Source organism: Channa argus, chromosome 11 (genome assembly GCF_033026475.1).
Source record: "Channa argus isolate prfri chromosome 11, Channa argus male v1.0, whole genome shotgun sequence".
Lineage (NCBI taxonomy): Eukaryota > Metazoa > Chordata > Actinopteri > Anabantiformes > Channidae > Channa > Channa argus.
In genome coordinates, this window is record NC_090207.1 from 471,140 (window position 1) to 494,042 (window position 22,903).

At 42.0% G+C, this 22,903-nt stretch overlaps 2 protein-coding genes across 7 annotated transcripts in view; both read right to left on the minus strand.

The window, feature by feature from the left end:
* Nucleotides 1-3,408: 3,408 nt before the first annotated feature.
* Nucleotides 3,409-10,242, minus strand: kazald3 (Kazal-type serine peptidase inhibitor domain 3). The gene is made up of 4 exons (XM_067520441.1): nucleotides 7,542-10,242; nucleotides 4,802-4,962; nucleotides 4,565-4,712; nucleotides 3,409-3,815 (listed from the first exon to the last, which is right to left on the minus strand). The coding sequence occupies exons 1-4, from the start codon at nucleotides 8,122-8,124 to the stop codon at nucleotides 3,730-3,732; spliced, it is 978 nt and encodes a 325-aa protein (XP_067376542.1). The 5' UTR covers nucleotides 8,125-10,242; the 3' UTR covers nucleotides 3,409-3,729.
* A 931-nt stretch (nucleotides 10,243-11,173) lies between these two features.
* grin1b (glutamate receptor, ionotropic, N-methyl D-aspartate 1b) overlaps nucleotides 11,174-22,903 on the minus strand; it is a 56,125-nt gene continuing 44,395 nt past the window's right edge. For all 6 annotated transcript variants that reach the window (XM_067520430.1, XM_067520428.1, XM_067520431.1 and 3 more), the window contains 3 exons: nucleotides 14,430-20,947; nucleotides 13,735-14,083; nucleotides 11,174-11,621 (listed from right to left, as the gene is read on the minus strand). Coding sequence is in view for 3 of the 6 variants with exons in the window: in XM_067520429.1 (XP_067376530.1) it covers nucleotides 20,882-20,947 (66 nt within the window). In the remaining 3 variants the exon portion in view is untranslated. The remainder of the gene's footprint in view (nucleotides 11,622-13,734; nucleotides 14,084-14,429; nucleotides 20,948-22,903) is intronic.

Below are 22,903 nucleotides of genomic sequence, written 5' to 3' on the forward strand. Positions count from 1 at the left end.
GCAGAGAGTTTCTGTGCAGCAGATGATCCATTTTCTGCACAGAGGGATTCAGGTTAATAGTCCAAGTCCACCACAGAGCTCCAATTTCCACATGCGTGAAATACCCAGCGCTCACTTTGGAGACAAACATGGATCCTCCTGCGTGAGGACCCCAGATACAGTCAAAGAACAGCAGCTACAGTCCACTGAACATTAGTTTGGACAGGGGGACACAGCGATAACATTAGTTTCCAGTACTTTTACATCGATACCTAAAGATAGAAAGATCACATGATCAGACAGTCTTCATTAATAACTTTTCTCCAAAGGCAATATGAAGTATGAATAAGACTCATTAATATAAATACCTGACAGAAATGCTTATAAAATGAAGATAAAATAGATCAATGAGTAAATTAATTACAAATAAGATGAAAATTAATCCTTTTAAAATTCTAATGAAATAAGTAGACCACAATTTACTACAAAACTGCTTCTTAAATTGAAAGCTCAACATAGTGCTTAAGAACCGGATTTAAACCAGTAAAACATAACAGCATCATCATCACCAACAAAATGTCAGTCTGAGCAGGGGAGGACTGAGGCAGTGCTTGACTGCGGTGGCGCAGTGAGCCATCGGCTCAACATCACAAAGTTCTTGGTGTCCCCCTGTATGGAGCGGTTTGTGTGGGTTTCCTCCCAGTTTATGTTCTCAATTTGGAAAAAGATTGAAAAATAAAAAAGTAGTAAAGAATCAAAAGCTGCTGTGTAGCAACAGTGTTAGTGAGGAGACATTTTATGTGGATGTCCAACAGTTTCCTGTGGCAATCCTCTGCTTCTCCTCTGTCCCGTCCTTAATAAGCTTTGATACAGAGACAATGGTGTCCAGGAGGACTGCAGAATGAACCAACATTTGTTAATAACTTTTCCTGGAACGTATTTTCCCCTGTAATTATCTCACACACATTAAAGTCTGAATGAACAGAATGAACCAATTATTGGCACAAAAACAAAGATCAAACATTTTTTCAATAAAATGTAACACACAGTCTTTCATCCCTCATTAACCCTTTTATGATCCTGTTTGTCTTTTCTCCAAACTAGCAAACAAAACAAGTCATTTTCCTGCTGTAATAGTCGAGCTGTTGTTTACAGCTTTAATTTGATTTTTTAGTAAAAGGTTTAAATTCTCCTTTAAACCAGTTTGTTTTCCAGTCACACTTTGACACAGCATGTTAAAGATTTATTACAGACAAAATCATGTTACATAAATTTCCCTTCTGTGCACAAGCTCTGACACAAAGGCCTTTAGGCCCAGACAGTGACACACAAGAGAGACACAAAACGTCCACAGATTAGACTGTCCTTTCATGTCATTTTGCTTTGTCAACTGTTAATTAACATACAGCCATTTTAACGTATGCAGAGTTGCCATGGTTACGAGATTAGATTAAGTCCAGCCTGAGAGAAAAAGTTAACATCTGTAAAAAAGTGCTGTCTCTCAGTAGCCTGTAGTGGTCAGGAATCAGGGTTCTGAATTATGTCCCCAAAATTCTTTCTCCTTCATACAGTACAGTACAAGTACATTGATTACATATCTGCACATCACTTAAGTAAATGTAACTTTGTCTTTTACTACATTTGTAATAAAAGCTGTGTTACACATTTCATAATTTACCACTTTTTCACTAGTGAGACAGGAATCTGAGACCTGGAACAGAGCTGGTCTCTGCTGTTTCACACATTCATGTGACTGATGGACTGAGGACATGTTTCGTCCTTTCCTTCTGAAGGAAGCAGCCACATGTACTAATGACCACCCACTGTTTACTTGGCTTAAATCAGGTGCAGAGAGCTTCACACTCATGTTTCCTCCTTGATAAGGGATTTATTTCTGTGGCTTTTTAATTTTGTGCGTCTTCACCTTTTGTCCAGCTCTGTGGACATTTTCGCAGTGGTTGTATCAGTATTTTATTGTTAAAATGACAGAGCTGTTAGTGAGATTGTTACTGTCACTTTGTGATGGTTGTGGGGCTTATTGAAGAGGTCACAGAGGACAAGAAGTCACAGGGCGTGTCGTGTTTAGAGGACTGCTGAAGATCACAGGAGGCACTTTGTTGTTACAAGGCCCAAAGCAATGTAGTAGATAGTGGGTCCTGGGGTCACAAGATCTACGAGAAGGTGCAATAAAAGGGTTTTATTGCTTCTTAACCGACATCTTCAGATAACCTAGAAAGGGACAAGAATGATGACTGTCAACTGCGTGCAACTGGTTTCTTCATTCATGTTTTGTGATGTTGGTTCCTTTCTTGGGTTTGAGTATAAATAGAAGGGGTTTGAGACATACAAGTCAGAAGAAACCAACGTCCATGTGTTCTTCTCCATGCCAGCATGTATTAAACTGAAATGGTTCATCACGCTGAGTTCTGTCAACAATTCTTCCAAGAAGGAAAATTTCTATCACATGGTCCAACATGACGAGTTTAGAAAGAAAAGTGAAAAGGCTTCAGAACATAAAACAGCTTCAACCATCATTTATGTCCATTACCATTCATTAGTTAATGCCCCCCCAAAAATAAACGAGCAACGGTCCAGAGACAAGGGGAGGACTTGATCTTTGTTTGTGTATTTGTACTTTTACTCAAGTACATCTTTTGAGTTCTTTATCCATCACTGCCAATAACTTAGTCAATTCTTAATAGAGTGAGCAGTTTGTTTGAGTGCAGCTCAATGAAAAAACGGTTTTTGATCCCCCCCTTCCCCTAACTCAGTCCTAACAGTCAAATCTGAACACACACACACACAGACACAAGTATGTTTTAAAAAATGTGCTTAGGCCTCAAAATAGCTGCTAAGTTACTGCTGGTTGATGGATTCCCCACATGTTGGTCCAGTTTCCTCTGAACACAGACAGACGCACAGAGATGGACGGTTTTCATTGCTTCCTGTGGTCTAAATCTGGTCCAGTCAGGAGGGTTTTTTGAAAGTCCAGCTCTCTGAGCCGCTCAGGCTTCGTCTTGGCTCTGGACCAGCAAAGATTTAATGCTACTGTGGAACCAGATTTCTTCTTTTGCTGGCTCTGAACCAGCCCTGGAAATTGCCCTATGTCTTACAGGTCCAAAATCATTTTACATCACACCTGATGCAGAATGTGCTGTGGTGTGTGTGCTGACTCTGGATTGTTTGATCTAAACTCCAGTTTGGTTTCAGTGAGTCTTAATCTTAATCTTATAGACTTGCTGGTTCTGGACTTTTGGACCTCTGACTTTGAATATGTTGGGCTTCACTCACTTGTTGATCTTAATTTGATATATGAAACAGAGCAGGAGATCTTTCTCAATAAGAGTGAAAATATCAAAACATATGTAACTTTGTTTAGGGCTTTTAAAAGATAAATCTATTTTCTTGCCAAAATGATGTAGCAGCAGAGACAAAGTTAATTTTTATTAATAATATAAAGTTTTTGTTTCACATTGACAGAGCAGACAGGGAACTTAGGCTCAAACCTGCAACATGTTCAACACACTGATCCCCTACGTCACAAACTCTGCGTGATGGTCAGAGGAATGCTAGGATACAGAGAATTACACCATCCATATTGTACTATTTATTAGTATTATATTTAGTGAAGGAGATGCGACCTCTCTCCCCCTGTTCAGTCCATCCCCTCAGAGCGATGCTGATGCTGCGTTCACTGCCTTTGCAGCGATGGCAGCTGCACAGGTGGCCTGACGTAACACCTCACGTGCATCAGTAGAAGTCCAGGTCGTAGTCTGTGCTGTGCGTCAGCTGATCTGTCTCAGACACTCTGTTGGCCAAGTAGGATGACAGCTCCTCTGTAAGACACAACAAAACACTGCGTGTTCCTCACAAACGTTTCCCTCTGATGCATGAAAAAAACTAATCTCTGTGTGGTTTATTTTGAAGGGGGCACAAATCCCTGCAATGAAATAACTGAAGCCAGTCAGTGGACGTGGGCTGTCCCTCTCAGATGGGGACCAAAATGTACCCGATAAACGTATGTAACGACCAAGAAAAGATAAAAGTGAGTAGATACACAAGTTGTAAATGTTTTAACACAAATTGAGGTTCAATCACCTCCCCGACACAAACTAGTTTCTTTTGGACTGGACTGAGAACACATCCAATGGAGATGTGGAACCTAGTGAAGGGTTTAGTCCGAATCGGTGTATAACAACAAATGTACGTTTTGTGCTTAGACTGTGGAAAAGTTAGTGAGAGTTTCCAGGTGCCCGACCTGATAACAAAACAAGGCTTTAGGCCCCTGGTCACCATGTTAGTTTCCTACTTTCTAAACTTTCTGAACAGTTGGACTTAACTTCTGTCTAATAACCCAACTGTTTTCAGTGTTTTCATGAAGCAAAGTGGAGCAGCAGGTGAGAGTCAGAACAAGATGGCGGCAATAAAATTAGCTGTGGAAAAGGACTCTCGATAATTATTTTAATTATCACGTGTGTGAGCGAGACCAAGATGCTTCGGCACAGGAAACAGCTGTGTAGCTTTAGGAGGGATTAGCTGAAACAGGTGTGATCAGTCTCCGACAGCTGAATTGTTTGCTACTCACCTGTTCTCAGTACTCCCAGCACAGCAGAGGCAGAGACAGATCCCAGGTTGTTCCGAGCTATGCAGCGATAGGTCCCCGAGTCCTCAGGCCCAGCTCCCTCAATCTGCAGCCAGCTGGACAGCTCGAATTTCAGAGGCCCACCCCGGGACTGAGAGACGGGAGACAGAGAGGAAATCATGACAGACATGCAGCTAAGAGGATAACAGTTGCCCCCTGGCTCCAGTCTGGGCGCTTTACCTGAACAGAGATGTGGGGGTCGTCCCCGGGAAGGATCACGTCTCGTCCCTCCTTCCTCCACTCCACCAGAGCCATTGGAAAAGCAAAGACCTCACAGAGAAAGACCAGACTGCTGCCCGTCCCATTCACTTGGCTGTGAGGAGGAACCTTAATAATGGGGACTGACAGATGGGGGACACGTTAAGATGCAGGGATGTCCACTTGAAGTTTTTACCACAGGACACATCTGCATCACAGCCCTTTCAGCTCAGCTCTGATGTTTTTCTGTTGATTTCTGGCTCCATGTTGATGAGAAATTTCAGATTAAAACTACAGAGAATTTATTATTTCAGCCGTTAATAATCTGATCACACTGAAGGACATTCACCGTGTTCCTGTTTCGTGGCTCTGCCTTTGAACTGTGAAACCTGACTCAAACACATGGGGGAAACCTTTCACAAGCTTCATTACTGAAACCGAGACATGTCTGTGCAGAAACCAACTTTTTCACTCCAGCCACTTGTTTCCTACTGAATTTACGCCTCATTTTGCACCAAAATATATTCATACATTCACCTCTAGGAGTCAGGACACATTTCGGTCTGGTCCTGAGGTCTTGAAGATGAATGTTTTCATCTTCAAGTTTTCTGACTGACTTTTTAATTTTTTTTTTTAAAGGTCTTAAGTGAACCTGTATGTAAACAGGAGAACATGTTTTGGAAATGACGGAATGTTTGAATGAATCAAAACCTCAGTCTAGACAATAGAGAACCAGATTTATCCTGAGTTACAGAGTCAGTGTGAACAGGAAAAGTGGAGCAAAATGGGCGAGAGACACTATAATCATATGGGGGAGAGAGAGAAGGAACGAGGGCGGAGAGAGGGTATAAACCACAGTACATGCTGGAGAGAGAGGGTGGAGGTTTGAGTTAAATTACAGAGTAAAGCTGTCTCGGCTCTGCCCTCAGTTTATTTCTCCGTCAAACCTGAGGAATGTGCAGGAAGGAGTTTTACATTTAAAGATTATGTGGCTCTAAATGCCCTCGGTGTATCATATTATCTGAGTAATTACCAAGAAATAAGACGCCTCAACTCACACAGAGAAAAACAGTCCGGAGGCTGTGATGGAAAAGTGAAGGAGTCAAGAAAAATACTTCTGACAAGAAGTATTTTAAATCTAAAAACAAAGCTGTGATCCTGTGGAAACAGACAGTTTCTAGATTAACTGCAGTGCAGCAGCTTCTAAAAAAAACCTGAAAAACATGTTTTTTCCTCCAAGCGTCCATCTTCTCTCTGATTCGCTCTCGCTTTTTTTTTTTTTTTTTTTTTTTTTAAACATCCAATCAGGATCCTGACCCACTGACAATTAACCTCATTAGCGGGCAAATGCACCAGCTGCTTCATTTCTTTTGTTGCCTCTGTCCCAACTTTTTGGAAAATGTTGCCAACATCAAAAACAAAATGGAAATACACCTAAAAAAAAAAAAATTACCTTAGTTTCAACATATGATTAGTGTCTTTGTTCCATTTAGAATCAAAAATTAGTTTTAGATTCCAACTTCTCTTGAAACTGGAGCCATGGCAGCTACGTTGATGATGATCACATTGGATTTTGTTTGTAAAAATGCGAAGAACAAGAAAACTGGTGAAAGCAACGAACCACCTTCAATCTGTCGCTTGTCCACTTCAGGACGAATCTGTTCATAGGACGCTGTTTGCATGAGGGTCTGTGTTTTAAGACAAAACTGCCAGAACCTACAGACGCTTCCAGCTGCAAACCTGACAATAATAACTCTGTCCGAGTGATTGTGATGACTCCGATCACTGTTCCATGACATGATAAAAATGCTGCATTGTTTCAATTATGTGCACGTGGGTGTGAGATTTAACAGAAAAATTGCTTTAATCAAATAACATGAAAAAAAACAACCTTCACTCTTAATCATTGACATTTCACATGCGAAAGCTCCAACCACGGAGGCCCTGAGAGCTCAGCTGTGGACACGTGGTTTTTAGACCCTTAACTTGTGAAAACACAACTTTCACATGTGCTTTTTTTTCCCTGTCACATGTGTGTTCAACAGGTTTCCCTTTGCAACTCGCCCTGCTGAGCTTCCTGCAGACAGATGAATTTGAATTAGACCCAGACAGCAGAGGGGATGTGTGCTCAGAGGAAGAAAGAGGCATTTCCTTGGCAGCAGCAGAGAATAGGAATGTTTGTTACAGCTGGCGGGAAAAGCGGCAGAGAAACTACATTTCTGCCATCTGTCATCTGTTTGTCTGTTTCTCCACAGACAATTGTTTCCTGAAGCTCAGTCTTCAAACGTCTCTGATCTGTTTTCCCTTAAAATGGATCATATATTTCCTCGGTACTTAAAAAGGTTGTCTGTGTTTTTTGTAATGTTTTGAAGGATTTAAAGGTTTTTACTACCTGCTGCTACTGTGGGCTGTAGGAAATGAGTTACAAAGACAATGACCAGTGATCATATCAAGTTTTCCACCTACAGTCGGATTCAGTTTGTAACACACACACACACACACACACACACACACACACACACACGTCTTTTCAGTCAAGGGAAACTTTAAGGATTGTTTTCTTTAACTCAAAACACATTAACCTCTGCAGGAAAAACACCAACATTTTAATAAATTGTTATCTAGTTAATTGAAGTTAACTGGTGACTCCCCTCCCCATCACAGCTGAGGAGGTCACACACAGTTTTACAGGTGTGCTCAGGTGAATTCAGGCGTGCCCTACCTGTCTTGCAGGGCCCCCTCCCCCGGGTCTTGAGTTGGGGTTTGGAGAAAGCGGCTTCTCGGAACTGACACATGTTCATGTAGGTCGTTCCATCGCTGCCACACACCGGCTCCTGGTCCTCACACACACACACCTCCTCTTCTTCTTCTTCTTCTTCTTCTTCTTCCTCGTCTACTCCTCCTCCTCCTGCGGGCCGCGGGTCCGCCCGGCAACGCATCCCGGTCCCGCAAAGCCCGTAGTAAACACTCCGGTCCCCCGGGTCGCAGGCTTGGCCCTCCAGGTTCGCACACTCCATGCAGCAGCCGCAGGCGTCCATCACCAGACCGGCCCGGCAGCCACGGGTCTCCGGGCACAGCTCCGGCTCACACGGCCAGCACCCCACCGCTCCGTGGGTCCCGTTCCCGCTGCGTCCGGCGCCGCCCCCCATCTCCTCATCCAGCCGGTCGTATTCCAGCAGCGGGTCGGTGAGAGAGGGGGAAGCGGGACGCTCGGTGCTGAGGTCGGGCAGCAGGTTGGGGAAGCTCCGGCACATATGGATGTTCAGACAGAGACCGAGCAGAACCAGTCCGCCCACGCCCAGCATCTTCAGCAAACAGCGTCACCGGACCGGACAGGTGAGCCGGGTTGGGCCAGTTCTCTGTCACAGACACAGAAGAGCCCAGAAGCAAAGCCGAGAATCAGCCTCAGTCCACCAGCCCCGCTCACATTCCGCCGCAAGCAAAACACGGAGAAATCACGTGAAAACGGAGGCAAAGTCAACCAAACATTAAAACGCCGTTTTTCGTTCTCTGACACAGAACCGGAAAACGGGAAAAAACGGAAAAATGAAAAGTTCGAACAGCTGAGACGCAAGCGCTGCTTCGCTGAACAGGCACGAGACCTCAATCAAGTCTGCCAAAATAAATCAGGCAACATCCGGTCCAAGCCTTGAAAATAAAACCAGGGGACAGTTCGAGCGGTTCTCAGGGTTTGTTAGCTGGTTTTCAAGAGATTCCACAGCAAACAGTTACATAACAGTAACGTTACACAGAATAACAGACACATAACAGAAGTTACTACAATAAAGAAAAAATTAAAAACACAAATGCACAGGTAAAAATGCCACAGGCAATGAGAACATTATTGGTCTTAGATAAAAGACTACATCACGGTAAAACGTTAAATAACAGAACATATTTAAGTAAAAATCCAATTGTCCTCTAATCATAAAATCCTTTGGAATCCTAAATGTGCCACATAGCTGCAGTATCCTGAGTTTAAGTCTTTGCTGCACAGCTTTTCCATGTATCTCATGCCTCCAGTTTCTCCCTCAGTGTACTTGTATATCGTGACAATAATAATATATCAGTAAATTCACATCACTATTGAAGTACAGTAAATGCAGGCTTCTTGTAGGTTGAGAAAATGTTTGACATCTACGTAATTTTAGCTTTTAGTTCGAAGGCGCAACGCTATTGTTTCCGGTGTGGTCGAGTCTCACCTGACAGAGCAGGTAGAGGCTCTCGGCTGTATGATTGAAGGCTCCCACTTCCCTCCCCCCAACACCTGGCAGCTGTTAAACTCATCATCAGACGGAAACGGGGTTCCAAGTGTAGAAAGGCTCCCAGGGCCCTCCAGGAGGTTCCAGGACTCCTACAGGGAGTCTGCTATGTGGGTTTCTGAAGAGTATTTTAAGACTGGAGGGTCAACAAGGCTCCCCAAATCGAGTGCTTTTACACGGGGAATGTGGAATACCTTTAAGGCTGTTCCACAGGCGGTTCTTAGGGTCTGTGTTAGGGTCTTCAAGGGGATCTCCTTAAAGGGGGATCAATTAGAATGAACACTTTAATGAGCTCTTTGTGGAATCTTTGCGGTCCAAAGGTCCTGTTGTGGTCTAGGGGATTTTTCCAAGGGTCCAGGAGAGCATTAAGTGCACTTTAAGTGGCTAACTGGTTTCTCTTACACTTCGTGGAAGCATTAGAGGTTGATGATGGTTCTCCAGACATCTGTCCAAGGTCCCTGTGATGATTAAAATCATATTATGATGCTTTAGGATCATTTTCCAGTGCTCCTTGGAGGCTTTGTTGGAGTTTCCAAAAATGGGTTTTCATGGGTTTTCATTAAAGAGTCTGAGGTTCCTTAAAATGTTCTTTTTCTCCATAAAGGTTTTCGATATCCTTGCATTTTTAAAGTATTTAAGATCAGTTTAGTGTTCTTCGAAGAAGAGCTGAATATTTTTGACCAGGTTCTCGGAAACTAGTTATCACAATTTTTAAAGGGTACAAGGATTTTTTCTGTCAAAGGGTTCTTGAAGTGATTCATTCAAGATCTTGAGAATGACTGAGTTTAAGGAAGCAGTTCTTGGCGCCTCCTGGTCCTTGAAATGATATCTCTAGGTTCTGTTAGAAAGGTCTGGGGTTCTCTAAGTGACTCCCTCACTTCCTGCCCAGACTCTGAATTTTAAACAGTCTCTGCTTGGTCCATTTATAGCTTCACAGTCAGAGTGAGAATAAACTGAAGGAGGCCGAGCTTCAGTCAGACAGAAATAGAGCCGTAATGGAGGGTTTGTGCTGCTCTCAGACCTCTTTTCCCTGACTGCTCTAACAACAGTCTGCTGAGAGACACAGTTATTGCTGAGTTTTTCTGAGGAGTCTCAACCTGGTCTTTACCTATGGAGGTTAACAGAAGCTCTTTATTACCGCCTGAGCCCCACAGCAGGTGTTTATCTGCATATTCTGCAGGACTTTCACAGGACACAAGCTCAGATAAAGGTACGTGTTAAGTACTTCACTACAAGTAGAGGGATCAGCTGAACAGGTAAATGTGCAGAGAACCTGATGAGGAATGAGCTGGTAGGTGAGGCGGGGGTGGGGGGTGTTGATTGGAAATTGGTAGCACTGCAGTTCACAGCATTTTTTTCACACAAAGTTCACAGTATTTCACTGTTGTTGTCACAGGTGGTAGAAGTACACAAAGTAAATACTCAAGTTATGGTGTGCAAGTCTCCTTGTTTTGCTTTCGGCTTTTCCCTTTCAGGGGTCACCACAGCGAATCTTCTGCCTCCATCTAACCCTGTCAAGTAACTGCCTAAAAAACAACCCAACTAAAAGTAGAAATAATAATTACTTGCTCCATACTGATAAAAACAAAATATTTTAAACACAAACTTGCAGGAAGGATGGTGGTGAAGTGGTTAGAGCTGCTGAATCCACCTGCTGTACTCTGGTTAAGGTGATACAGATGATGGATGGACTTGATGCTGCTGATAACATGAATGTACTCGTCTGGTCCAGATTTCACAGAGATCTGGACCAAACGTTTCCACATGTCCCTCAGAAATAAAGTTTTTGCAGAAATTTAAAATGTTTGGGTCTTAAGTTTAATTCAACTTCACAAGGCCGATTTTTGATTATTTACTGTGAAAAATTTCTTCTGTTCATTAACAGACTTCAGTTTGTAACAATAAAAAAATAAAGTTGGAGAAAACACAGCAGAGAATGAATCTTTTAGAAGGAAAAAATCCCTTCACAAACATTTGTGAAGTTAATAAAAACAGCTGAATCTTCACCATCAGATGCCCCTGACACATGAAATGGAAATACTTAAAATATCTAAAACTTTTGTAAATGTACTCACAAATGTACTTTCATGACTTTTTCAGATTTCAGAAGTTTTTTTTTTATTCTGATGTAAAATCTTTTAAAATCTAAATGAACTCAGTCAGAACCAGTTCCACCAGTTTCACGTGGTTTTGAGGTGAGGGTCACCAACTCCACCTGGGGGCGACGTCATCCTCCTCCCCCTCCTCCTGCGGGGGAGAGCAGGAGCGGGAGATGAACAGACAGTGGTAGTTCCACAGCAGCAGCAGCAGCATCAGCAGCAACAGACTGCAGACCAGCAGGGCCACCAGGAGGGGGCGACGACGAGGCTCTGGGGGAGAGGGGGGGGTGTCACGGCTGACCGGGAGAGGGAGGAGAGTGCGAGGGGGAGGGGGAGAGGGGCACTGATGGAGCCACCAACACAAATGTTTGAGTGCAGATGGTTTGAGGTCAGACATGGTCCTGGAAACACCTGGAGGTCCAAGGGTCCTTCAGCTGTACCCTGGAAAAAGAGAAAGGCACTGAAATTCAGACCAGAGCCTCTAAAGTCACTGCTTATTGTCCCTGTGTTATAAAACACAAAATGAGCACAAAGAAACGCACAACGGGTAAAGGATCTGTGACCTGAAAAACAGAAGCGCAGAAAAATGGAGGGAGAGCCATGATCCATCCACGCTCAAAGAGTATCAGTACACTGTGATACTGCTGTTTTTGTGTACTGCATGTACAGTTTAACACTGGTTAAACTCTGGTTAAACAGGCGTTTTCCAAACCAAACTCTGTGTCTGATTTTTACTGGAGAAATGTAATGTGGGGTATTAACAGAAATCCACCCAGAATGAGCCACGTTATGCAGCTTCTTGTCAGCAGGTGTCACTGGTTGTCTGCTGGAAAACAGGGCCTGAGTTAGTCACCGGGGTTGAGTTGGGTTGGGGGTGTGCTAAGTTGTTCCGGCTGTTCCGGGGGTGGAGGGGTGTGCTAAGTTGTTCCGGCTTTAAACAGACCAGTCCTCACTTCTGTGAACCTGTTCTGTGTTTTAATGCCACAGACCAGTTTGAAAGGTCTCTGTGAACCTGGACCCAGATGGGGTTGTTGGGGGGGGTGGACTGGAAATTGATAGTACTGCAGGGCAGGATGGAAGCTGGGACTGGCTGCAGTACAATCAGTTGCTGAAAAGTACAATATGTAGTATCACTCATAAAGTTCAAAGTATTTTACTGTTGGAGCCACAGGTGGTAGAAGTACACAAAGCAAATACTCAAGTTAAAGTGTAAAAGTACCTGCCTAAAAGCAACCTGGTTAAACTACTGTTCACATCTTGTTCAGTTCATTTTAGTGGTGTGGACCAGAACCAGCAGCAGGTGAAGATGGACCTGTTTTAAACCACTTCATGTTTTGGTACTTCATCATCATCATTTTTCTGTAAAGTTACTAAAGCTTCTGATACATGCAGCGGAGGAAAAATGTTCAAGCAAAGTACAAGTACTTTGTTACTTAGCCTCCATGCAAGTTCACCAGCTTCTCAAAGGACAGGAGTCTATAAGTCCTGAAACAGGTTTTTCTTGGAGTAATTCTTTCCTTAGTTCACACTGACATGTGAAACATTCCTGAAGTACTTTGTGAGCACACCTTGGGGGACAGAGTAACAGAGACACTGTAAAGTCTGGTCCTTCACGCCCCCAGGTCCAGCCTCTGCAGCTCAGCGCTGAAACACAGAAAATCACTGCAGAGGCTTCGTACTGACTCAGAGACACTTTAAAGACACAGTCATGCATCTGCATTTCACTCAAACTGAGCGACACTTTGTTGACTAGAAAGTAAATCAGAGGCTGTGGACTGAGCTCAGGATTCTCAAGAGTCTTCCCTGTGCACTGGGACAACCCTTCAAGACCCCAATACCATCATCACAGTGGTCTGAGGTCACATTTCCTGGTACTAAAAACTGATTTCCTTATGGACAGATCTGTCTCTAAATGGCCTTCGTCCTCCTGTTCAGTTTGTCCTTCAGGAAGAAGCTGAAGCTTCGTGAACTCTGAAGTGAAGAGAAACATCCCAGTGTGAACATTAACATGGAAACGGCTGCTGCAGCTCAACATGTTTAAACTGTCGCCACCAACCGATTAATGATGAACTGCTGAGACAACAGGAGAGACAACAGCAGCTCAATGCTTCCTCACTCTTCACAGCTTCATCAGCAGCTAAAAAATACAGTGTGGTTACCACAGCAACAGAATGAGGGGCTTCAGCGTTACTGTGACAAGCCTCAAGAGCAGGAAACTGCAGCAGGTCTGTTGCTGTCATTATCTGTAGAACTGTTTAGTAACAGTACTGCAGTAAAACACACAGTACTTCTCTGCTAAATTTTAAAAAACACAGAAGGGTTTCAGATGTTTTCATGATGAAACTTTCTGTGCATTTCTCTGTTTTCATAAGAATAAATTCTGGGAGTCATTCGCTCTTTAACGTGAGAAAATTACCAGTGTCTTTTGGCATTTTAGGTGAAACTGATAACTTATAGAAGAGAAAAGTTTGTCCAAACTGTCTCTGTTATTAGTCAACAAGAAGATGAGGTATTTTAGGACACAATAAGCTGCATGTTTCAGTGTCTGACTCACCTCTCTGATGTTCTCTGCTGCTTCGTCTCCCCTCTCCTCTTCTTCTATGGTGGACGACAAACACCTGTCACCTCAGCCAATCACAGCAGCTGATCATCAAAATGATAATCAGCAATGAATCAGTGAGCAGCTCCTTAGTGTCTTCTCCACACTCCACTGGTCCCACAAATGAGAGACAGAAGCTCAGACTGGTCTGACTGGTTTATTTTGGTCAGCTGGTTAATGATGTGTTGAGCAGCACTGCAGGCGTCCTGTGTTCTGTCAGGTGAGGGAAGCGTTTGGGTGAGAGGGGGGAGGAGGTGGAGCTGCAGTGACCTTCAGACTGAGAGTCAACATCAGGGTTCGGATACTGAAACACAGTGAAATGTACAGAAAGTAAACTAAAATGTAGCCGAAATACTTCAAAATACACTAAAACTCACATGCTGTGGGGGGCCCACAACCTCCACAAATATCTCCGTACTCCCTCTCAAAGGTCTCCTAATAACCCAAGAAGCTCCCTACACTACGCCCCCCCCCCCCCCCCCCCCCAAACCCAGCCCTACAACAAAGTCTCTAAATGTTGTAGTGTGTCCAAATGTCTCTAAAAGTATAAGCAGGTTTGTCTCAGAATACGTCCAACACAGCGTAACCAGTTACAGGAATCTGTTGAGCGAATTCCTGGAAAATTACAGAGCTTCAAAATAAAGACTTACCTGAGTTCATTGTTGGCCACTCTCCTGATGGACTAAAGTACCCAGAATCCACTGCTGTGGCTCCAGTGCAGAGAAAGGGTTAAGATGGAGCCAAAACCTGAATCCAGACTTTAGCCCTCAGGATTGTGAAATAATAAATCCAACAGAGGCAACCTTCAAAAACCTGCTTTATCACAGGCCAGTGTAGTACACATGAGTACTTGTGTTACCGAGTCATAAAAGTGATGGTGGAAAAAACAGCAGTTAAAAATACAGAAATATTATCAGCTTCAGTTTGGACCTAAAACCGGGTCAGAAGACAATGGAAACATCTAAACAGATGAAAAAGTGAAATCATAATAATTTGAACAGATCAGTTTAAAGTTGTTAAATATACCTTTATTACTGGAAACGTGATTCTCTTTACATGTTGATTTTCATAATGCTGTACACAAAAAGGTGGTTACACTAAACATTTATTGGATTTGATTAATTGCTTTGATTGAGCATCGATTCATCATGATAAACCAGAATAAACCAGATTTACAAGAACTGCACGGCGACATCTCAGTTCATCTCGAGGAAATGATGTGACCTGGAAAATGAGGTGTTCGTGCTTTGTATGAAATAATGGTGATAAGATCAAAACCAAAGCTATTGTCTGTGTGTCTGAGTCGAGCGGCTACACGAGAGAAAAACCCTCAGACCTTCAAACACAAACTGAAGGATTCTCACAGAGGTCAGAGGTCAAAGGTGGGGGGCTCTACAGTTTCAGTGTTTACAAGTGGAAATAAAAAAGAACGTTCACAGTTTAAAAATATGACGTCACGTGTTGACCTCAGATCAGTTTCAATACAAACATCATCATCTGTACAGCAGGAAGAAAACTCAGTGCTCTACATCAACATCAAACCAGAGAAATCATCAGAAAACAGAAAATACTAAGAGCTGCATCCAGCAGGATTCACTGTCTTACTGCTACTGATTTCACAAAAAAACATTAAAATGGTTGAAAATCCTTTGGAAACTTCAGAATCTCATTACAATCACTTCATGTAAAAACCCCAGAAATGAATTAAAATGACTCCATCACTGCCACATTTATCTTTTTATACAGACACTGTTCATAAACTTCCTTTGTCTCCTTCACTGAATGTGTCTAAAGTGCAATGTGTGAACAAAAACACAAACTGAATAAAAGCCCTAAAATACATGTGAACTCCTTCACACTAAATGTTAAACAGAAAAACCGACCCAGCCAATGCTGGGACGGTTTTACGCCTGTACTATATGAAATGATCGCACTACTGCTGATGGAAAACACAGAAGAGTGAGTTTAAATCGTTGGTGTCAACTGGTACCTGCTCAAGTCCCAGGTGTTGTTCCAGTGTTTACATGTCGGACCTGTCAGGAGCAGTTCAGCTGTATATAACCCTGAGACATGGCGTTGTGGATCAGTGGTTTCTGTTCTGCTAATGTGCAGCACACACTCAGGTGTCTGTTTATGAGGTTCAGTGAGCCCAAACTAAACCATCAGTCCTGCAGTAAATCCTCTGTTATGAAGGCGGTGAACTGGACATGGAGGATTTACTGCAGGACTGAAGGTCAGACTCAGTGTCAGGCCAATGTACCTAATAAACTGACAACTGAGCTTGTGTTTAAAAGTAAAAACACCAGAACACCAACCCTGGGACCTGATTTGAAATCTGAAGTATCACCATCATGGCATCTGTGTCAGAGTAACGCCAAACGGTAAAAAGAAGAAAAAGTGAATCCAGGCTGATGCAGCATCAGAACCAACATTGTGTCTGAAAACGCTCAAGTGACACTGAGAAAACCAAAAGGAAAAACTACACAGTACCACCTTGTACTTTTATCTGACAGACTTAGATACTTCGTCAAGTTGATTTAACACGACACCTCAGTACAAATTAAACTCAACAATGTTCAGTTTAACATCTGATCAATAAACTTATGAGCAAAACGTGAAGCTACTTTTCTTCAGTGAAGTATTCATGACAAAATCACATTTTTGACAAACCAGTGGATGAATCCAGGAAATAATCAGGAGATTAATCAACAATGTAAATAATGATGAAATACACGTGACCTACTACTCAATACTACATTAGTTCATCAGTAATGGTCACACAGCAGAACTCTGCATGGAGTACTTTTTCTTCAGTACTTTAAGTACACGTTCCTGATTATACTGACACACAGTGCTGAAGGTATACAGATCATTCAGTTCTTCAAAGTACTAATACCACACCGAAAATACTCCATTATGAGTTAATATGGTGCGTTTGAAATTGTACTTAAGCAGAGTTAAGTATGTTTCTGGAAAAGTAACTGAAGCTGTCAGATAAAGGTAATGGAGTAGAAATATAAAGTGGCATAACAGTAAACACTCTACCAAAGTACAGATACGTCAGTAAGTACAGTACTTGAGTAAATGTACTTAGTTACATTCCACTTCTGCATACAACAATTACAGTGCAGGACTTTTATGTGTATTTTTACAGTGGTGTAAAAGTCCTCGTTAAATAACACGTTGAACCACAGAAAGTGATATTTGTTTTTCAGCGGGACGTCAGCTCACTTCAGTTCACACACACATAACGGAGCTGTACACTGCGAATAAATGTGGATCCAGTGAGAATCAGCCTGCACTAATGTGATGATGTTGAACAAACAGAAAACACAACTGGTCTCTGGAGACTTGATCTTATCTTAGCAGCAGTTACACAATCAGAGTCGGATTCATAGGAGTCACCTGATTAAATCAAAGAAAGTAAACAAAATCTCTTTGAGTCATTCATCACTTCAAAATAAAAGTCGTCTGGATTTGGCTCATTTCCCCCAGCATCAAGTGTATAAGTTCTTTTACTGTATAATTAACTTCTACTGTACTAATGAAACACAACATCCACCAAACGTTTCTACGTCGTTATATTTCTGCTGTGAATGATGTACGGAGGCTAAACTGTGCCAATTCAAATATTACTGGAACTGGGCAAACTTTTTATAATTACTGTAATTGTATTTGTATATGTGTGTAACATTCTTTGGGATCATTTTCTATTGTTTCTTTTAAGGTGAAAACATAACAGTCTGGGTTAAAAGCCTGTTTTTACTATGGCAGTAATAACGAAATAAAAAAAGAAAACTCCCAGTATTGTCTGTATGTTGTGTATTTTAAAGGCTTCAGAAACCAACACTGTTAAATAATCTCGTGCTACAGATTGTATTAGTTCATGCTACTGTATTTTACTGTCAAAGAAAATAAAATACAATTGGACAAAACAAGTAACAGAAACTGTATGATGGAGTGTCTGCAGGCTGATTTTCATAGGAATCATCTCAAACCAATAAATGTATATGTAATGACAAAAATGTAAGATTAAAATTGTTGTGATTGTTTTTTAATTTTAATGTCTGTGTTGTGATGAAACTTGTGAGGATCTCAGAAAAAGCAGTTACTACCTTGGTACTGGCAAAAAAAAAAGCATTCCTGTGGTTCTTCACAATCAGATTTAGTGTTTTTGGGGTCTGAAGTTTTCTTGTTCTTTGTGAGGTTCTCTGATGTTTGTGTCTTTCACAGAACATGTATTACTGTGTACTGTGAACATGGATACTTGTACTGGCAGAGTACATGAGCTTCAGAAACGGCAGCTACATTGCTTTGCTTATGGAGAGAGCACGAAAAGCTCCAGAGTCCAGCAGCTCTACAGGGACTCAGGAGCTTTTCCCAGGACATCATTGTCTGTTATTGGCAGGTTGCAGTTTTTGTGGCGTTAGACAGAGACTGACATCATCAGCAGAGACACAGTGGAGGTGGATCAGGGACTACGGCTCCCAGCAGACCGTGGGACAGTCCGGGGGTGGGGGCTGGAGCCTCTGAGTCTGATTCGGAATAATAATCTTTACATGTTCTTAGGCCCAACAGTTCAGCCAGGGATTACCAGCCCCGTCCTCAGAGACCTCTGTCCTGCTTGTTCTCCAACTAACACTGCACTACCCACTGCATATTACCTGGACCAGGAGCTGGAAGACACCATCATTGATTAGGGTGGGGGGACACAAAGCAAACTTTTAGCTTCCAACTTCTGATTAATTGAACTCACCTGATCAAGGTAATACACAGTGGGTGGGGCACCAGCTGGTCAAGGGGTCCCTGAGTCCAGCTAAAAGTAAAATGAAATATTTTTTCCATATTTCTATTCAAAAAAGACATCACTTAGAGAAAATGTAAATTAGCACCGGAATTAATAAGAATAATGTGAGCATTGATCTAATCCACAGACAAACTCCTTTGGCCTCAGTTTTTATAAACATTTGCTGCCCCCCGGTGGACAAATCTCCAAACATAATTCATATCATAAAAGAATTCTTCCTGCTCCTGCCTAAACAAATGCCCCTGCAGACATTTAAACCAAAAAATTAAATACAATAAAGAAATATTTGTTTTCCTTTATCTCCAATATTTAAAGAATGATTTGTGAGATCATTTATTTTAAATTGCTAATGATGAATATTATTAACAATTAGGCTTTGGACCGTAATGAACACACCTCGTAATGATGCCAACAACATTTTCACTACTTTCATATCAACATAGTTGGTCAGATTTTTCCACACAGTTTTTAACACAAAATGTGCATTTTAATTTGTAACCATAAAGTTGTATGTGTAGAAGCCTTTCTTTAAATAATAATCTTTTTTCAGGACCCTGTAAATCTTTAAGTCTTTAACAACACGTTTGAATAAATACAACATTACTTTTTAAAATTATTTTAAACTTTTCTTTTCTTGAACAAAGCTTAAAACACAACATTGTCTAAGATGTAAAAGGACGGTTATACACATAATATAGAATTTTTGTTTTTCTTGTACTTATTTTACTGCTGCTGTGTTTATTAAATCTGTAAATTCTGAAATAGCTCTGGCCTCCAATACTACTGCAAAGGAACCTTAGAGTTGTTTTGATCAGGATTTGTCCTTTAACTCACATATAAAACAAATCTCTAGAACAGCCTTCTTCCACCTACGGAACATTGCCAAAATTAGGAGCATCCTGTCTCAAAGTGATGCCGAAAAACTGGTCCATGCATTTGTTACCTCTAGGTTGGACTACTGTAATTCCCTACTTTCAGGATGCCCCAGTAACTAAAGAGCCTGCAATTAATCCAAAACTAGCAAGAGAGATCATGTTTCACCTTCACTAGCTTCTCTCCATTGGCTTCCCATTAAATGTAGAATAGAATTTAAAACCCTGCTTCTTACATATAAAGCTCTGAACGGTCTGACTCCTGCCAACCTGGCATGTTGCTCTTTTTCTTTTCTCTCTTCACTTTCCACTCACCCCAACTGGTCAAGGCAGATGGTCGTCCACCCTGAGCCTGGTTCTGCTGGAGGTTGCTTCGGTTAAAGGGAGTTTTTCTTCTCCACTGTTGTCTAGGGCTTGTTCAAGGAGGATTTGTTGGGTTCTCTCTATACATCTTTATAGTGTTTACTTTATTCTGTAAAGTGCCTTGAGATGACTTTGTTGTGAATTGGCGCTATATAAATAAAGTTGAATTGGATTGAATTGAATTATTCAAATATGTAAAAAGATCTTTTTAAATATAAAAATTCTAAATGGGGGGGAGAGGGTTGAACAAGTTAAACGAAACCCACATTTCTGTGATTTTGTAGAATGGCTCTAAAAATTACATAACCCATGAGCATCAGGGCTGGAAACCCATGACAAAGCCTCACAGTCTGGCTCACTGATCCCGAAAAACTGTGGTTCTGACTTTAAGAACAACTTCTTGTCTCAGAGGCTCAGCCCACCAACCACGCTCACGTCAGTGATCGGCTCCTGATCAACAGGTCTCAGCTGACCAGTTGACAGGATCCACGTCAATGGGCTCCTGATTGACAGGGTTCCATTTGATGGGTTCCTAACGGGGAGGTCCTGATCTAAACACATGTTCCTTATAAACACGTTTCTGCTTGGAGGAACCATCTGTGTTGGTTTGGTTTCAGTCCAAAACGAAGCCGTTTCTGGCAGATGAAACAGTTGTGAGACTGTTCAGGACTTTTGACGTGATGGTGTGACAGGCAGGAAACAGATCCAAGTGTGTGAGATCACAGACATCTACCAAAATAAAACCAACCTGAAACAGTCCTTTCAAAATAAAAGACCTTCTGGGTGGAGAATGCTAACAGCTAAAAGCGGAGCAAGGCCAGTGTGTGTTTGTGTGTTTGCAGTGGGTGGAGGGGTTTGGAATGACAGATGGTGTGTGCGTGTGTATGCGTTGGCACAGTGTGATGCCATCATTTCTCCTTCCTGTTTCAGGGGAAGCTCAGCCTGTCCATCTGTGTGTTTACATAATGTGTGTGTGCGCATGTTTGTGTGTGCAATGTGCGATGGTGTGTGTGTTGCAGTGTGTGGCTCAGCAGCAGCAGTGAAGCTCGTTCTCTCACACTCAGACCACGGTGCTGACAGAGGGATCTGATAGGTTGAGCTGTCCGGTGATGTCAGTCGGGTACGGCTACAAGCAGAGGCACAAGAGGAGAAAAAGAGCAGAAGAAACACATTAATTCAGAACACAAACACCTGTTTCACCTCGACACGCACAGAGTGAAACCGCCTTAGAGCCAAGATGGTGGATTCTGCCTGATCTTACACTATACACTGTCGTTCTATGAGTTCTGACTTTTATTGTTATGTTGACGCTATTCTGACTCATTCTGCTGCATCATTATCTACTTGAATAACCAGTACAGCAGTGGAAGCAACAGAAAAACAGTCCAAATTATTTTTGTATTAGAGCTGGGACTGAAAATAATAAATGCTCCAGGACATCACAAAGAGCAATGGGCTCGATCTGGATAAGGTGCTACCGTGTGTTACACACTTTAACACATTAATCAGGTTTTGTGTGTTCTATCTTTTCCTCCAGCCACCAGATGTCCCCACTGTCTTTCTTTCTCATCACTAGCATCACTTTTCCCTAGAAACCCAATTTAACTGCCACCTTCTCCCAGTCAGCGATCAGATAATTTAACCTGATTTTGCTTGACTCTGTCTGACCTCTTGTAATGTACAGGGCTTCAAACCTTGTCTGAGCTTTCGATGTTTGTCTCCCTGATTTCCTTTACTTGGAAACAGAATATTTTGTTTTGATGTTTATTTGTGTAGATACCCTTTTACAGTTTATCCAGTGTTTGATGAATTCACCACTGTCCGTGTTGTCTGTAACAATCTGAACTATCATTTTGTACAAGGATAAAATACTTGCAGCCACTTTGTCTGAAGGTAAGCTAATAAATGTTTTATTGGACAGATTAACACCACTGGGCTTCTTGCATTTCCCCTTGTTTCATATACATTTGAGTTTGGAAAACAAGTTCAATACTCTCTTATATCTTAACTGCTCATCACTTATCCCGTTCAGGGTCATGGGGGTGGAGTCGGTCCCAGCTGTCATTGGGTGAGAGGAGGGTTCTACTCTGGACAGGTCTCCAGTCTGTCTCAGGGCCAACACAGAGAGACATACACAGACAGACAACCATTCCCACTCACATCTACAGGCATTTTAGAGTCACCACTGAACCTAATATGCCTGATTTTGGAGTGTGGGAGGAAACCGGAGTAGCCAAAGGAAACCGTCTCCACCCTGCTGGAGATGTTAGATCTCCATACGGACCTGTTCTGAACTGACAGGTCCTGATGGATGACACCCAAAATAACAGGTTTCATAATTTAACTATCATGATTAGCTGCTTTCTCATTAGGGATTGTTGATAAAGACAAGCATCTCTGTAATGTTGGCTTTGTGTTCCATAGCACTTCGCCTATGTTTGTTTGCGTTTTAGTGTTTGTCGTATTGAATGTGGAGTGTGATTCTCTTAATTTTGTGCTTCCGCTGTTTTATTTTATCCTTAGAAGATCTGTGTAGGAATCTACTATGTCTCCTGTACATTAATGAAGAGGGTTTGAAGAAACAGTTACTGTTATACTCTGATATCGCAGACTAAATACAGGTTTTAAGTATGGCTTCACATGATCATAGGTGCAAACACAAACTATTTAGATATTAACAAATATCAAACCTTAGTTTAATATTGTAATGTGTGTAACGTCTATGCTGCTAGAACTGTAGACATTACAAAGTATGTCTACAGCAGTAAAGCTAACAACATATTTGTTTCCAAACACACAGATGCTAAAGATTCTGACTGCACATCTATGATGTTTTTTTTTTTTTTGGTCTTCAACTAAAATTCTTTACTTGATCAGTGGTGTAATGTGAATCTGGTTGTTACCTGTTTGTAGTGTTTTTGTTCATCAGCCTCTCTGTGAAGGTTTCAGTCTGCTGCTGCTGAATTAAACATGCTCTTCTATCATGTAATCTGAGCTCAGATCAGTCCTGCCAGAGGGAGCATTAAACTTTCATCTGTCAGCAGCAGCAGAGCAAGGCACCAGCACCACCACAACGAGGCTA